General features: G+C 38.7%; 2 protein-coding genes across 2 annotated transcripts; one reads left to right on the top strand and one right to left on the bottom strand.

Moving 5' to 3' along the window:
• The first annotated feature begins 2,065 nt into the window (after positions 1 to 2,065).
• Positions 2,066 to 6,999, top strand: LOC125469104 (AT-rich interactive domain-containing protein 3-like). Its single transcript, XM_048566049.1, is given in 13 exon segments — positions 2,066 to 2,299; positions 2,302 to 3,770; positions 3,857 to 3,896; positions 4,330 to 4,382; positions 4,620 to 4,665; positions 4,772 to 4,852; positions 5,039 to 5,164; positions 5,265 to 5,316; positions 5,392 to 5,476; positions 5,586 to 5,652; positions 5,737 to 5,787; positions 5,979 to 6,071; positions 6,651 to 6,999. Coding segments are annotated over 13 exon segments (2,367 nt in total). The 5' UTR covers positions 2,066 to 2,200; the 3' UTR covers positions 6,756 to 6,999.
• Positions 7,000 to 7,132: 133 nt separating this feature from the next.
• LOC103949517 (cellulose synthase-like protein D4) lies at positions 7,133 to 12,264 on the bottom strand. The gene is made up of 6 exons (XM_009360629.3): positions 11,721 to 12,264; positions 11,166 to 11,552; positions 10,126 to 10,930; positions 9,242 to 9,649; positions 8,665 to 9,032; positions 7,133 to 8,538 (listed from the first exon to the last, which is right to left on the bottom strand). Exons 1-6 carry the CDS (start codon positions 12,182 to 12,184, stop codon positions 7,572 to 7,574), a joined length of 3,399 nt encoding a protein of 1,132 aa, XP_009358904.2. The 5' UTR covers positions 12,185 to 12,264; the 3' UTR covers positions 7,133 to 7,571.
• Between the last annotated feature and the right edge of the window lie 5,381 nt (positions 12,265 to 17,645).

The raw sequence follows: 17,645 nt of genomic DNA, 5'->3' as shown, positions 1-17,645 counted from the left end.
AACTCAATCGATTTTTAACCAAATTCGACCCATAATACATAAAAAAGAAGATAAGAAAGTGTCGAACAAGATTATACCTATTTGGAAGTCCAATGATTGCCGGAGATGGGCAGAAAATAGCTTGAAAGGTGACTGGTCCGCGGGAAAACTGAAAAACTAGCCGGAAACTAGGTAAACTTTAAATGTTCATAATTTCTTCAATACTCAATGAAATCAAGTGATTCAAAAACAAAAATCATACTTCTCGACGAGACGAAGAGAATGGTATCTTTATTTACTACTAAATCACCGTGGTTTGGCTGGAAAACTGCTCGAAAGTGGCTAACTAGAAAATGGTTAGCCACTTTCGGGCCGTTGTCCGACCAAACTACGGCGAGTTAGCCTTCCAACAAGGTATCATTCTCTTTGTCTTGTCAAGAAGTATTATTTTCGTTTTTGAATCACTCAATTTGGTTGAGTATTGAAGAAGTTATGAACGTTTAAAGTTTACCCAGTTTCCGGTGAGTTTTCCAGTTTTCCACATACCAGTCACCTTTCAGGTTATTTTGCGGCCATCGCCAGCAACCATTGGGTTTCTAGATAGGTATAATCGTATTCAACACTTTCCTATCTTCATTTTGATATATTATGGGTCGAATTTGGTTAAGAAACGATTGAGTTATAAAGTTTTGAAAATTGCCCAAAATCGTTTTTAACTGAATGACCAAAATCATGGATGGTGGACAATCTCAGGGACCATTTCTATTGATCATGCAAATCTCAAGGACCATTTTGTATAATAACCCAAAAGAAATTGATGAAAACTATGTTATAAGAAACATTGAAATTTCATCGTGACAATTAAATAAGTAAATGGTTTCAGATTGAATTGAATATGTACAAGAATTATCTATAAATCAAAATTTAAAAAATGAATGATTTAGATTGTTGAAATTCGATATGAATTGGATTCCACAAGTAATCCTTATTTAAAAAAAAATGAAGATCATTTCTCTTAAAGGGTATGTATAAAAAAAAATTATCTAACATTCCAATCACATGATAGAATCTCCCATAGAAGTTACTAACAAAATCTTATCAAACTTAAGAGTTAAGACTCTTATATGCCTAAAGAAATTCAGCCACACAATCACCTAACCTAAAGTACCCACCCCACACCAATGACACCATATCAAGAAGTAAAATTAAGTAAAAACAATGTTGTTCAGTACGATCTGGTAGTACTTCTTTTCACTTGAAAGTGAGAGGTCTTAGGTTCGAATATCTTAAATAGCGAATTCAATACCAAATTAGGCTGTCTATTGGGTGACTTAGCTGAACTCTCCTTGTTCTTCGTATAAAAATATCAATCTACTCAGAAAAAATTAAAAAACAAATGAAAAAAAAGTTAAAAAAGTAAAAACAAATAAATAACTACGTTACTCTATTTTTAAAATAATTTTTTTAAAGCACGTGACAAGAAAAGTGAAATTTTTTAAAAGCACGTGACAAGAAAAGTAAGCACGCTGCCTAGAATCAATGGTAGGCAAAGAATTACTCATCCTGACACGTGAGAAGATAAAAAAAAAGTGGACAATAAGAAGTCTTTTTGTTTTTGGTCAAAAAATAAGAAGTCCTAAATTTGGAAAAACCATTTGCAAAGAGAGCAGCGGAAGCAACCGGCAGCCCAAAGCGTCAGATCAACCATCAACAGCAGACCACCAGAGGAAGAAGAAGCACAACTCCGGCACCCACCGCCACTTCACCATCCCTGTCACCAAAAACGGCAACTGGGTAAGCCTCTCTCCACGTCGTTTCAAGTTGTTGTTTTTCTCCCTCCTGGTTATAATACAAGCAGAGGTTAAACCACTACATATGATACTCATTTTTGTTGTTTTTCATAACATTCCCACTTTCTATTTGTTTTCATTTTCTTCAAAATCCGTGCTTTCCTTTTGTTTCCGAGTATTTATTAGTTTGGATTTTGTTTGAAGTTTGGATTTTTATTTTATTTTTCGTGTTTTTGTTTGAATGTTTGAAGAAGGAAAGAAAAATATAGGGAAAAAAATGGAGGATGTAGGGAAAGAGGAGGGAAAAAGGGTTGAGGATGGAGAAAACAAAAGGGGGGCAGATACCCATGTTCCTGCACGTGTTGAAGGGGGAGAAGAACCAAACCCCAAGACCTTTGATGGTGTAGAAATGGAGACCCAGAAGAGCGTTGATGAAAATGGTGTTGAATTGCCTGGTGATGACATTCCGGGTGCGGTTGATTCGGTTCCCTCTGTCCCTGAGACTCGTGAAGATGCTAACATTGCTAACAAACCATGCAATGAACTAGATTCCCGTAATGAAACTGATAAGGTTGCGAGTAATGTGGATTCTGGTGTGCATTGTGAGAGTGAGGTTTCTGTGAAGATTGTGAGAGAGGAGAGTGGTGGTGTGAAAGGGGAGGCACTGAAGGATGATTTGGGCAGCAAAGTTAACCCGTCTATTGAATTGGGTGCCAGTGGCAAGATTGGTAGTCTTGTTGGTGACGGTGGGTCGCCTCACACTGAGGACCCCATGGAGATTGAAAGGGAAGTTGATGGTGTTGAGGAAGAAAAGGCACTGAAAGATGGGGTGAGCAGTGAGGCCAACCCTTCCAATGAAGCAGATATAAGTTATAAAACTGATGATGTTGCTTGTGAGATGCAGCTTGATATGCCTCATGATAGTGAGGCTGCAATGGAGAAACTTACAGATGAGGCGACCAGCGAGGCCAACCCCTCCAGCGAAACACGTATCGGTGATGAAATTGATAATATTGTTTCTACAATGGAGCCTGGTATGCCTTGTGATAGTGAAGTTGCAGCAGAAAATCTGATAGATGGGGAGAGCAACAAGGGCAAATCCTCCAATGAGCCAGATAGGACTGCTGAAACTGATAATGTTGTTCGTAAGGCGGAGCTTGATACACATGAAAGTGAGGTTGAACCAGAGAAACTGAAAGATGGGGTGACCAGTGAGGTCCCCAATATCATTGCTGAAGATGATAATGCTGCTTGTAAGGTGGAGCCTGGTATGCCTTGTGATATTGAAGTTGCAACAGAAAAACTGATAGAACAGGCAAGCAACAAAGCCAAATCCTCCAATGAACCAGATAGTAGTGCTGAAACTGGTAATGTTGTTGGAAGGGTGGAGGTGGAGCCTGATATGCCTTGTGACAGTGAGTGTGCAACTGAGAAACTGACCGATAAGGTGAGCAGCGAAGTCAATCCCTCCAGTGAACTGCACATCAATGCTGAAGCTGATAATGCTATTTGTAAGGCGGAAACTGATAAAATGTCTCATGATAGTGGGGTTGGTATGAAGAAACTGATAGGTGGGTTGAACATCAAGGCCAACCCCTCTAGTGAACCCCATATCAGTGCTGAAACTGATAATGTTGTTAGTAAGGTGGAGCCTGATATGCCTCGTGATAATCAAGTCGAAGTGGAGACTGAATCTGATGACGATGGTGAGAAAGTAGAGGGACTGAATGGTGGGGTGAGCAACAAAACAAAGTTCTCCTTTCATACTGACATAAACGAGCAACTGCAGAAACCCATATTTTATGTTGGGCGTAAGGTTGGGATGAAGAGCTTAGAACCAAAGAAAACCTTTCTCTTGGATCCAGGTGCTGATGAGGGTGGTGAGTCAGGGACTGAGGAGGAGCAAGCATCATTCACGAAGGAGGTGATAAATTTATATAAAGAGAAGAACTTGGAATTCAAAGCCCCAAAGTTCTACAAAGAGGAATTAAATTTGCTCAAGTAAATTCTTGGTGAATTTGCGTAAATTAATTAGTTAGAAAACATTTTGGCTCGATGTTAACTTTGTTGTTTCTTCTTAAAATCAGGTTATGGAGAGCTGTGATCAAACTTGGTGGCTACGACAAGGTTTGTGTGGGATTGTTTATCTCTGAATCCTGAATAGTTTTGAATAAGGATTAGTAGATTAGGTAGTATTATGCACAGCTGAGAAAGAATCCCTCAATTCCCATATCGGTTAAATAGCATAAGACACAACTCCACATATATATGGATTATTACAAATTCCTATGCCGAGGGTACTATATTCACAAGTTGGGTGGCACACCTACTCCACCTGACCTCTCTTGTATGTGTATACACTTAGGTACCTAAAGCGAACAACTGCATTATTTGTTTCTCTGTGCAAATATGAAAACTTATCAAAAGGGAAGAAGAGAAAGAAAGAGAGAGAAAGCAAGCTGGCTGATGCACTTGCATAATGATTATCTTTTGTTAGACTGATTTTACTATATTGTTCTATTTGGTTTACTCCGCTTGGTGTTTCTGTGGGAACATGTAGGTTACTACGTGCAAGTTGTGGCGGCAGGTTGGAGAATCATTCAATCCCCCAAAGTAAGCAATACTGCTTTTCTTTCCTTGATATCTCTCTTTAAGCTATCTGAATGATTTACCAGGCCCAGAAAATAAAATAAAAGAGGAAGGCAACTTATTTTGTGGCGGTATCCAAAGTTATTATGTATATAATTACAAAACACTCCACCCACTCACCAAACAGAAATTCCATTTGTTTTGAGTTTATTATTCTTTTATAAACTTACATTCCAATGGCTGTTTTTTCATGGTGCACAGAACCTGTACTACTGTCTCTTGGACTTTTCGAAATTTTTATGAGAAGGTTATTCTCTACTTATAATTTTTTGAGTTTTTACTTTTTATTGTCGTCTTTGTGTTTGGTCTGTTTACCTGCGGGTTTTGGAGTCCCTAATTATTATTTTCTACAGGCATTACTTGAATTTGAAAGGGATAGACTGAATGGTGGTGAACTTCCTCTTCCTGCAGAGCCTACTAGAGTTGAGAATCGGGTAATTAGACTTAACTGATCATATATGCTGCTAGTTGCGGTTCTGTATAAGGAATTGGAAAGGATGCTCAATGTTGCATGAGTAATATTAGTTTCTGGCACTGGACCTGCACAGACACAGAATTTTGGTTCTTTTTCTCTTTTGTTCTTGTGTTTCTTGGTGTCATCCTCTTGGGTTTGAATGCAGGCTGATGGCGGCCAGACTTTAGGTTCAGGCAGGGCGCTAAGGGATGCTGCAGCTCGTGCCATGCAGGGTTGGCACTCTCACCGCCATCATGGTAATAATGGTGAGGTTGGAGATGCAATTAATAAGGTCTGGAGAAATTTTAAACTCTTTATGTTTATTTGTTTTTATTCTCCGTTTCTTTTGCCATTTTCCCTCCCTGATGATATATCTTTTGTTCATGTATTAGGATAAGCACCTGATTACCATGCCCAAAAGTGACAAGCAACTAAAAAATTCTGGTATGATGACTGATGAGTTTAAATTTTTGACATTTTTGCTGCCATAGTGATCTTCTCTATCTTAAAAATGTTTAGTTAACTCAGGTTTGCTAAAGCGGAAAAAGCCATCTCATATGGATTCTGGTATCCAAGTTGCTGACATGAAAGCTACAAAACCACGGTTACTACTTTCTCTTGGTCCCCTAGTGATTTTCCTGTGAATCTGTGATAATAAAGAGTACCTTTGATATTATTCCAGCTCAACATTTTTGCTTTCACCTTGTTTACAGAATGGATACAATGGTATTTGACATTGGACCCCCAGCAGATTGGGTAAAGATTAATGTGAAAAGATTTGTAAGTTCCTCTCATCTCACTGTTCGGACTTAACATATTTCTACTTATTAAATCCATTTAGAACTGAAACTTGACCGTATACAGAATGATTGCTTTGAGGTATATGCCTTAGTTCCTGGGCTTCTGCGCGAGGAGGTTAGTCCATGAACTAATTATGTTATCATTGTTGTTTATAAGTTCATTTTGGTTTCATAGCCAAGGTCGGTAGCTCTTTTCCATGGGTTTCAAATAGGCATGCTGCTTTTATGGTTTCCAAGAAATTATATACTGATTCTGCTAGTTATATTCCCTGTGTGTATTTGTCGTTAACAATGATTATGATTCAGGTGCATGTGCAATCTGATCCAGCCGGACGCTTGATTATATCTGGTCAACCAACACAACTGGATAATCCTTGGGGTGTCACACCCTTTAAGAAGGTGGGCATAACTTTATAATTATGAGATCGTTTCATAACTTGGACTGGAGTGGATAAATCATAAAACTCAAGATATGTTAAGAGGTTAATGATTTTTCATTTGGAGGGGATTAGAAGGGGATTGCTTATTGAGGAAACTTATCCCTTCCAATTTGAAGGGGGGAATTTCCTTCATGTCTAATCCCATTTTAATCCCCTCCAAGTGAAAATCATTCACCTCGATTCTCAACATTCATTGAATTTTATGATTTATCCACTCCATTCTAATCCTAGTTACCAAACGAGCCCTCATCTGTAGTTCTTTGCAATTTTCGCAGCATGTTTAAGCCACTTAGTCGGTGGTACTCTCATATTTAATGGACCTTAACACAGTTCATGTTAATTATTAATGACATATGGATAACCTATCTGAACTCTTGCATAGTTTACCCTTGCAGTTGTATCATTTTCTTTCTGTTCAGTTGATGGAGCTACAATGTGTTTTGCGTCTCCCACCTTCATGTTCAAATCAAACTTTTGTTATGTAGTGTGACACTATCAAAGTATAACTGCAGGATTATTAAAGTGGTTTTCTTTATAGGTTGTCAGCCTACCGTCGAGAATTGATCCACATCAGACATCTGCTGTCGTGACCTTGAACGGCCAGTTGTTTGTGCGCGTTCCATTTGAACAGTCAGATTTCTAAACTGTAGTGACTAATATCGTGTGTCCCAGATGTACAGTGAGCAACGGTTATTCTTGAGAAGATAGAATACTGATAGTTTTGGTTTGTTCATACTTACACTTGTAGCTCCAGCCTATGCAGTTGGACGGATCTCTGATCGACCAACCAATAATTATTGTTGTCAGCAGTTATAGTTAAAATGATTAGACTCGTGTAATGCAAATGATTTGGGTCTCCTGTTATAAAGATTTGATCCTCGACTTTACGGCTTCCCGCTTTCTGTTTTAAACATAGAGCTTAGAAGTGAATTCTCCTTCCGATTTTATACATAAGGGAATGAAACGATGTTCGATTAGCATTTATTACTCGTTGCCTGCCAAGTCAAACGACGAGTGAGATAGGAACAACAGATGGATGCACTCGTGACATGAAAGTTTTTCTCTTTTGCTTATGTATATCCTCTGAATCCGTATGTTACATGCCCTGTACACCAGAACGACGCGGATTGATTATATGAGACACACACAGTGAATGTTTACAGAAGGAAAAAATACGGTCAGTTTACAGACTTTTCAGCATAACTCCAGTAAAAGATATACAAACTCCGCCCAGTACAATCATAGAACAAAACAACCTTCTCCCTCAAATGGCGGAGGACGAAATCGAAAGGTACCTGTAAATCCTTCTAGTTTATATTTCTACAGTTTCTTGACCCTAAAACTCTATAATCCAATCCGATTGGCTACGTCGTTCAAGTGTTCTTTTCTTTTCATTTTACTTTCATATCAAAGATTTGAAAATCAAGGTCGTTAAAATGTACTCAGTAACCAGACCAGCTCACGGAAATTGGAACCCGCCTCCTGCAGCACCAGCGACAACACCAGGGGCTGGCGGGTTAATGGCGACCCAGAGCAAGGAAAGTGTAATGGCAATGAGACCTGACCAAACAAACACAATGGTAGGCGTCTTCCTTCTTCTTCCCATCAAACCCTTGGCAAAAGGATACAAGTGAGCCAAAACCCAAAAGCTGAAGAAGGCACCGCCGATAAACCTCGCCCACTGAGGATTCAGAGCATAAACCTCCCTTGAAAATGCGACGATTATGGCTATTATGTTCACCATTCCAATCACAATTGGAGGGATCATGAGGGAAGTCCACTTCACAAGGTAGAGGTCAGCATATATATCATCATTGTCCTCTCCAGCTGACTTGGCTGTCAAGGTAAAGGAAATTTCAATCCCTGCCATCACTTTTAGAAGCCCTTGCACCACAGCAGCCAAGTGAGCGCTGGTTCCGGAGATGAGCCAAAACTGCTCGTTTCGCCACCAGTCTTCCAACGCGACCCCCGACCACCTCACCTCCAGGAGGGCCAGAGCAATGAGGCATATGGTGATGGTTAGCAAGTAGATCAAAAACGTGATGTTGAGATTCGCCACGATGAACTGTCCAGTGAAGAGCGAGAGTGCTGGGAGGAAGCAGTACACGATGAGAAAGATCGAGGTGAAAGGGTAGACACCGACATTGACGTAGGCAAGGCGCTGTAGTAATTTGAGGCGCATTGAGGCGAGGAGGGCATTGTTCCGAGAGAAGAAAATTTCGACAGAACCTGTTGCCCAACGGAGCACTTGGTGAAGTCGATCAGTGAGATTAATGGGAGCTGAACCTCGAAATGCGTCACGCTTGGTAACGCAGTACACCGAGCGCCATCCTCGGTTGTGCATTCTGTACCCTGTCACCACGTCTTCTGTCACCGACCCGTAAATCCACCCCACACGGTCTCCCCATTCGGTCTTGTCCTCGTACCTGTCACGGAATGTTAATTTGATGCAAATGTACATTGCTAGCACTTAGATGAAATTATTTTGAGTGATCATATTTGAACTGATACATCAACTGTCACATCATATTGTCAGTTAATTATATACATACCAGCAAGAAATGGAAGACACGGCTTCAGCAACATTTGTGGCATCTAGCGGATCACGAGGAGCTCTGAGAATGCCTGGAGGCCGTCCAAATTTCACTGCGGGATGATCAGCTAGGGGTCGGCCTTGGTACTCAGCAACCGGTATGGATTCCGCCAGCATTGTCGAATTTCCAAAACGCTTGGGAAGTAGATTGGTGTCAAGATCCGCGTCAAAGTCACAGGCTGTCAAAGGTTCTGTATTCGACTGTGTCAAAGGCTCTCCTGGTGTCTCAGTATCCTTCTTCACCGGCAGCTTGTCAGGATTTGGTGGATCAAAACCATACAAGGCAAACCGCCGGAACATGGTCCCCGTTCCCACGTACATCGGACCCTGCAAACCAATGATTCATGCATACTGATTTTATGTACATAATATGTGTGTAACTTAATCTCCAAGTTACAACTTGTATCACATGCGCACAAATCGAACTGTTCGCAATTTCCATATCCGAGTACAGAAAGGTGAACCCTTTAAAAATATTATATGTCACACGAGTTTGTAACATAGAAATTTTCCTAGTTTCGAATTGATTAAGGTACCTGCAAACCATCAAGCGCACGCATATTGCCGTCGAAAAACACGGTGTTGTGATTGGCATAGCGATCAGAGGGATCAATTCCTTCGAATCTCTGAGGAAACTGAATGTAGCAGATGTTTTCACCGCCTCTGTCCATCATGAAGCACATCCCTTCACGGATAGCTTTGCAGTTGTTGATATAGTGATCACAGTCAAGGTTGAGAATGAAAGGGCCGTTTGACAAGATGGCGGATGCTCTCACCAGCGCATTCATGGCGCCAGCTTTCTTGTTGTGATCATAGCCAGGCCGCTTTTCTCGCGACATGTAGACAAACATCGGCAGGCGTATATCCACATCTGTGAAATCTATGAGCTTGTCATCATCGGCACTTCCCAATAGTGAGTCAGGACTAGGAGGCTTCAACATTACCTATGCACAATGCGGCATCAAAGTTTGAGTAATATTGTTTCTGCCGTATTTACTGACCGCATGCTTATCAACAACACTCAGGAGCTAACCAGTTAGTAAGTTAATATAATGCTAACTATTCGTTTGAATCCATTCCACAATTTTCCCATGATATGAACTGATCATAAGTCATCATTGAGATTATCCTAAAAAAAAAATTCACTCTAGTTGAAAATCGTTTAGCCCTTTTAAAACAATTTTCGATTAGGTTGAATTAATTTTGTGGATCTCGAAAGAAGAACTACAAATTCAAAAAAGAAAAAAAAAACTACAAAATCAACTGTTGAAGCCAAATAGTGGAGTGCACCCAAACAATGGTTAGAGTTGTATTAACTTACTAAATGGTTAGCGCTTGTGCGCTATATGATGGAGAATTTGAGAGGTAAACGGTAACCATGCAAATATTTTTATTCGAATTCGTGAGAAGCTAATGTTACCTGAAGAATTCCGGAATGGTCACCTTTGGCATGGTCATGGGAAGGAACAGCCCAAGTACCAGGCCAATGTGTGCCATCAGCCATCCATGTAGCCTTGGGGACTTTGACTTGCTCCAAAGGGTCAGTTCCATTCTCCCTCATATTCTTCAACTGCTTCATTTCCTCCCTGGCATGGAAAGCATCAGACCGCCTCCTGATTGAATCCGGAAGCCCGTTGATCCTCACCTTGAACTCATCATACTCCCTCTTGATCTTCCTCCTATCCTTCACAAAGTCCAGACTACTCTTGTTCTTTGTTGGGTCAACTTTCAACGCGAAGTAACTGTCAGGATTCCTCGGCTCAATGTCGTGCTTCCGGCAGAAGGGGACCCACAAGTCCGCGAAACTAGCAGCCTCCGCCATTGCCTCGAAGGTGAGGAGGGCACCTCCATCATCAGAGATGTAGCATGCTATCTTTTCAACCGGGTAATCAACGGCTAGGATTGAAAGGATGGTATTGGCAGTGGTGAGAGGTGGCTCTTTGTCAGGATCAGCAGTCGATACATAGAAATCAATGCCAGGGAGGTCAGACCGGCCCGTTGGATTGGATGGTGATGGCATGTCAAACTTGTCGTGGAGGACTTCAAGATCGGTCTGACGATTAATGGGGAAAAACTTTGGAGTCTGATCAAGAATCCAAGAGAAGGCGAACCATATTTCGCAGATAATCGACATGAGCCACAGCCATCTTGCATCATTGTTTGGATTGACTATTCTCCAATGCAGGAAGAATGATAGCACGATTAATCTAACGAAGATCAGTAACCTACAAGATGATGATCAGCATAAAATATATTTTAATTGTTAGTCATCTTAATTATAGTGCATAATAATACAATATGAACATTATCACTTCATCTTACAATGTTCTTATTGTCACTATAACTTTTGCGAAGCTTGTGCTATTGCGGAAGTACGATTTATGCATAACATGTTTTGTTTGCGTGAACAAATGCAACATGTACAAACTAAGTACTGAGCGAATGAATTTTTATGCTGACCTGTAGGGGCTGATAATGGCAGCCGGGATTGGCAATATCCTGCTGAGGGGCTTCCAGGGCTTGTCATCTGCATCCAGCGAGCCCCCTGGGAAGCCATCACCACCGCCATCACCATACCCGTCATCTTGGGGATTGAAAGCATTGCCAACACCATAAGTCCCCTTGGTCTCAAACAACCACCTATTGTGATCAAATTCTCCCGTTTGGTTCCTCTTCATCACAGACATGTTATCCCTTTTTCCGTCAGGACCAGGCAATTGCAGCGTTCCACTGTTGTAATCCGATGGCTCATCATATTCGTCTCCTACTCTGTATTGCTCCTTGCAGCCTGGACAAAGGCCAGTGTCCTTCTGTGCATCCAAATAGCAATCTCTACAGATTTTGAACCTACAAAACACAATTCCAAGAAAAAGTGAATGCGGAATTCCTATCCAAAGGTACTAGTTTATTTTTTATTTTTTTGGATTTCTGAGCTTGGCTTAGTACCCGAATATCTTAAGATCTTATTAGCATAGTAATCAAACTAGTAATTAATTCGAGTATCGTAGCTCATACCTGCAATCACAAGGGGTTATATCAACTCCTCTCTCATCCTTCATCACCTTACCATCACAAGCAGGCATCATGCATGCAGAGCCTTTGGCTCCAGCCATCTGAGGATGAGTCACCTCCGAATCAATCACCTTATCCATGAGATGTGCACGTGTCACGCTATTGAACCCTCCGGTAAATAAAGAATTCGAAACATATTGCTCCTCTGCCTTGACAGCCACGGATGTGTCCATGGGCTGGTTATCCGGGGTGGGTGGAATATGAACTGTGTAGTTCATATAGTCCCCAGATATTTCCCCGGACATATCAAGGTCTTCTCTTGACAGACTCACATATCGTCCACTTGAAGTCCTTCGCGCAAACTTAACAGTTTGGCCACTCGAATTAGTTTTGCCTTGAGAGCTACCAGAACCCCCAGGGCTTTTTATCGCCTTCTTCGACGGTTCTCTGTTCTGGGAAGTTGCCATTGTCTCGCTATACCAATCTCTCTACTTCCCTTTCTTTTCGATTACCAAATTCTTCGATCCCTTTTTACAATTTTCGATCACCGTCGTATACAATGTAGCGAAATGAAATGGTTTCTCAGGAAAATAGTAATGTAATATGCCTCCATTGAATTGGAAAGGGCAGAAGTGTGCCCAAAGAACTGGATGAAATGGTGGGAGACATTGTTATTGGTACACGAAGAAGGCTGTGATCGAATGCCTAATGAGATGGGGGGTGTTTTTTTACTCCAATTAGTTAGAAGGAACAGATGGTTTTTGAGAGAGAGAGAGACCGGGTCTTTGCTGATATGCCGTTTTAAGAGAATCGCGTTACGAGTTTTGAGGAGTGTGTTTGTGGAGGGAAAAGGAGGGAGCTAGCAGCTGAGGTATTATATTATAAGTTATAACCATATAACTTCCTTCATGTCTACCTGGTGTGACTATAACATTGTTATATAGTATTACCAATATTCTATTTATATATGTTCATATGTATAACAAGCGTTATCGTAATGTAAGAACTACCCATTACGTTGGAAGTTACTGGTAATATGGTTGGTTAGTTACCATTGACATTTCATACCCTTTAATTAACAAAGATATTTCTCTAAATATATATATAATTCAATAATGCTTCGTTTAGGTATAAATATTTGAATATTTATACATTTATAAGTAGTTGAATTATTTCTCATATTGTTGATTGGTTTTTTTATGAAAACACACTTGTATTTAATTTTAGTTTTTTGATTGAATAAAATAAAAAGAGTTGTGCAGGAAGAGAAAAGAAATGTGTTTAAACCAATTCTCTTTTATAAGGCCTTGTTTGGCAAGCCATATTGCGAACCGGATAGGATAAATAGTACGGACCCAAGTGTTGGCGTAGTTTTGCACTAAATAGTACCCGGATAAATTAAACTAGACCCACATCCTTATACGGTATACACCTGCTAAATTATCCAACCCAAAACCTTTGTATTATTAGTCGGGTAGGAAAACCACGTTGTGTTCTCCCTCTCTCTCCCATCGCGTCCCTCTCTCTTGCATCATGCACAAGACTCATTCCCGTTACCGTCGTTCAGCTGTCGCCTCCATCAAGATTTATTCTTCTTCTTCTTTCTGTTTTGCTCTAAATTTTTGGTGAAGTTACAGTTCCTTTCAAAATTAAGGTTTTGAACCCCAGAATTTAAATTATGTGAAATTAATTAGGGTTAGAAAAAAAATTTAAACTATGTGAAATTAATTTGGGTTGGAAGATGAAACTTCTTGGCTCAATTTCTGCGGTTGCGACGATCCACCACGATGTAAATTCAATTAATCGATTTCCTTGACAGGATCTGCCCGACGACCTGCAAGTCGCCTTTTCACTAGAATTTGGACCGGGATCTCACCGTCTGCGCTTGATTCTAATAGTGAAGATATTAAATTAGTTCAAAATATAAAGGAAGAAATTACTAAACTTAAGCCATTAACATTACCATTAGATAATAGTTACAAAATAGTTGAAACATATGCTTCATCATTAGGATGGGCAGGTATACTATACTAGAAAAGGCATAAGGATTCACCAAAGTCTGACGAACAAGTTTGTAGATATTCATCAGGAAAATTTAGTGATGTACAGTCAAGATTACTATCAACAGACTTCGAAATTTTAGGAATAATTAACTCACTTGAAGCATTCTCTTTATTTTTACATAATCAAGTATTTATGATTAGAACAGATTGTCAAAATATAGTTTCTCATTATAACAAAATACATGCTAATAAACAGGCAGCTTGAAGATGAGTTAATTTTGTTGATTCAATTATAGGAGATGGTTTTAAACCAATTTTTGAACATATAAAAGGTAATGACAATACATTAACTGATATCTTATAAAGATTAATTCTTTGAACATGAATGGAATATCGTGGACCATCATCCTCAAATAGCACAATATCACAAGGCAGAATAGCACCTTTCAATAGCATAATGATACACCATGGACCTCCACCATTCAATGGATTCCAAAATAGTATAAGCAGACCAACATCACCACCAGTACCCACTTTCAATTTTAATGGCAATATTGTTGAAGGAATCAGAAATCCAATTCTGAGGTATGGGACAAGGGTACCAAAACTCTCTGATAAGCAACATGTTCTCTTAGATAATTTTTGGAACATCCAAATCAAACAGCCAATCATGAGGTTAGGTCATGAAAAACTAATTAGAACCTTAGAACAAGAGTTTGATAGTTTTAATTTCAATTTCCATCAAAGTCAGCATCATATTCATTCTCTTGAGCACAACCTTCAAGTCATTTCTAAAAAACATGAGTCATTACTTAGTAAGTTTACCCAAATGAACCAAGAACTCCAATATCTTAGAATGCAGGAGAAGGCAAGTGATACCCTGAAAAGAGAATTGAAAATAGGTTTGGAAACTGATCAGCATAAGAATAAAGGAAAAAGGTTATTGAACCCATAGAACAAGAGGCTAATGAGCCCATAGAAGAGATTAAGATTGAACTCTTAGAAGAAAACATTGAAATGGAGCAACATGAAAATAATGAGCAGCATCAGCATCTGGGTGACAAAGAAAAACAAGAAAAATATGAAAGTTTTTTTAGGAATTTACCTTTAGACTTAATATTAGATGATATTTTATTAGAAGAAATTTCAAAAGCAAAATTAAGAATAATGCCACCAAACATGCAAAATGAAATCCTGAGCAGAGTATCACAGTCCATGAAAGAATTATAATTACAATTACAATGTGCTTTGTATCAGTTAATCTTTGATCCAAAACTAGGGATGAATATTATTACAAAGATGTATGCACCATGTTTTTGTGATAGTACATAGAATTGTATTTGTAAATCAGAGCTTAGCATAACTGTGATCAGGATTAACATGAGAGATTTTAGACCATGATATTTTAGCTATGAGCATCAGAAAAAGCATAATGTGGTAGAAGTTACCCCTGCTTTACTATTAGAGTTTGGTTATCTTGATGAAATATTCATTAACCATATTTCCCAACTAGAATTATTTCCTGAAAAAACTTATAAAAGTGGCAGAAGATTATCTAGAAAAGTGGAAGGAAATTTGCATAAATTTTATTAGTAGTCATTCAGATTGATATGGACATATACATAAGAAGAAAGCTAAGCATATAGCCATGATTAATGAAGAGTCCTTTAGACTATCCCCTATCTCTCCACATAGGTGGACTCCTTCATACAAAAATATCCTAAAATTTCGAGGGATCAAAATGTTTGTCTTAGATGAGTTTGAAGATTTTAGGTATGATATGATATTAGTAGCAGAAGAATAAGAAATGCATATTTACAGCAAGTCGAAAGCCCGTCATCAGCCATACTGGAAGCCTCAAAATTTTAAAGGAGAAATAGAAGATATGTATTACAAGATGAAAGAAGATAGAGAAAGAGATGCAAAGTAAGTAGAAGGTGATCAATAGTACTGGAATAATTTGACAGAAGAAGAGCTACATAACATCAACAACTTGATGGAAGCATGAAGAGTTGGCAGCAAATTAGCATAAGTTGAATAGTATTATGTAAAATAATGCATTTCCAGACAGAAATGTCAACATCATTGTGGACCTCGCTACAATAATAACATAACGGTATAAGAGTAAATAAAAAAAAGAGCTTGATCCATTACGGACTTTTCATACACAAAATGTCCTTTTGGTTAAGAATGAATAGTGTTAGGCCATTTTCATTAAAACTCTCATTATTCTATCGATTTTTTTCCTTTCTTTTTTTCATTTTATTTACAATTTTTGACATTGCCTTTCATAAAATATAAGGAAAACTAATGAAAAAGACTTGAAAATTTTGAGTTTTAACGATAAGGACAAAATAAAGGGTAAAGTGAATGGTACCAGGATTGACTTTTTAGTGTAAAAATATGGTTTTTTGTTAAAATGAACAATACTTGTAACTTTTCGTTAAAGTTCCCTAAAATATAATGCATTATTGCATGGTCAGTTTTTAGTCTGATTCTACACTAAACGCCCGACTAATTTAATCAATACTATCCGATGTACAAATTATCCTATCCGATTGAAATAATCAGTGCTGCCATGCCAAATGAGGCCTAAGAGTGATTATATAGTACGAGGCGTCAATATGGCAGTGTTCCAAATTTATCACGTGTGCTGCCTAACTTTTTAATTTTTCTGTATAATGTGAAGTCATGATTAATTTGTGAAAATAACACCTTGACGTCTCTGTTTCATTGAAATGTGAAATTCAAAACGGTAATTGTTAATCTTGTTAGTTTCATTAAGTTGCTCCTGATAGGATCTCTCTTCAACTTTCACTCAAATGTAAAGAATGGTAACTTTTATTAAACTGAACGACTTATACAACCACCAACCTTTCTTCTACACCCTTGTAATAACTAATAAAACTACAAACCCAATAGCTCAACCAAATCTGTTACAAACAATTGACACATGTACTGTTAGGATGATGCCACTTGGCATCATATCCATACCCCCTCCATGAAAGGAGCCTCGAGTCCAAGGCTTGAAATCTGGAAATGAAGCACAAGCTGTAATCTCAGGTTCAACATTCTCTATATCACTAGGCTCATAATCTCCCAATCCGTGTACATCCGGCAAAAGTAATTCTTTATTCACAAAAAAAGACCATTAAAATACTTTTATTTTCAATGAAAACAGAGGATATTTTTCGTACAGAATTCTAATTCCTCGTGAATTAATTTTTTAACATTAGGCTTAGAGTGCGTTTGTTGCATTTGATTATTTTGGACTGGACTAATTTCAGGATTAAACTGGGCTGACTTAGTAAAGAGTTTGGTGCAGTGTCAAACTAAGAAGAAGAATAACGAGATAACAACTTACAAGGAGAGATCAATCAATCAAGTAAACATTATGAAGTATTAAGAATCAACCAATTCCAAAAACAATGGTGAAAACTTCAAGCAAATAATCAACAATCACATTGGAGATATAGCGACATGTTGCAGAACAATCAGTGACGAATATCAACATTTTTTACACAAGTAGGTTAGAGGACTATAATATAGAAGGACACAGGGTTTAGAACGATCCTCTAACTTGTAAGCAACATACGGTTCAAGATGAGAAAAACAAATACAACCAAAACCACAATACAGTTCAAGCTGAGGAAAACAAATTAAGACAACCAAAAACACAAAGGTGAGAATAAGTGGGAGGATAACCAAAAGAACCCGATAAGGAGTGATCCAATCGGGTGTGGGAAGGATATTAAAAAGGTAAGAGGCACAATGTGTGAGGTAAGCCGATTGTCTGGAGAATGGAACGAATAAGGGTGGCAATGCCATTTTGTTGTGGAGTGTGGCTGCAAGTACAACGTTATTCAATGTCATGTTCATGACAAAAGGTAAAAAAAGATTGATTGACATATTCAGTACCATTGTC

Source organism: the organism of the source record quoted next, unplaced genomic scaffold, assembly GCF_019419815.1.
Source record: "Pyrus x bretschneideri cultivar Hongxiangsu unplaced genomic scaffold, Pyrus_bretschneideri_v1 Contig10, whole genome shotgun sequence".
NCBI lineage: Eukaryota > Viridiplantae > Streptophyta > Magnoliopsida > Rosales > Rosaceae > Pyrus > Pyrus x bretschneideri.
The sequence above is the reverse complement of the archived record's forward strand: the minus strand, read 5'-3'. Positions and strand labels throughout refer to the sequence as shown.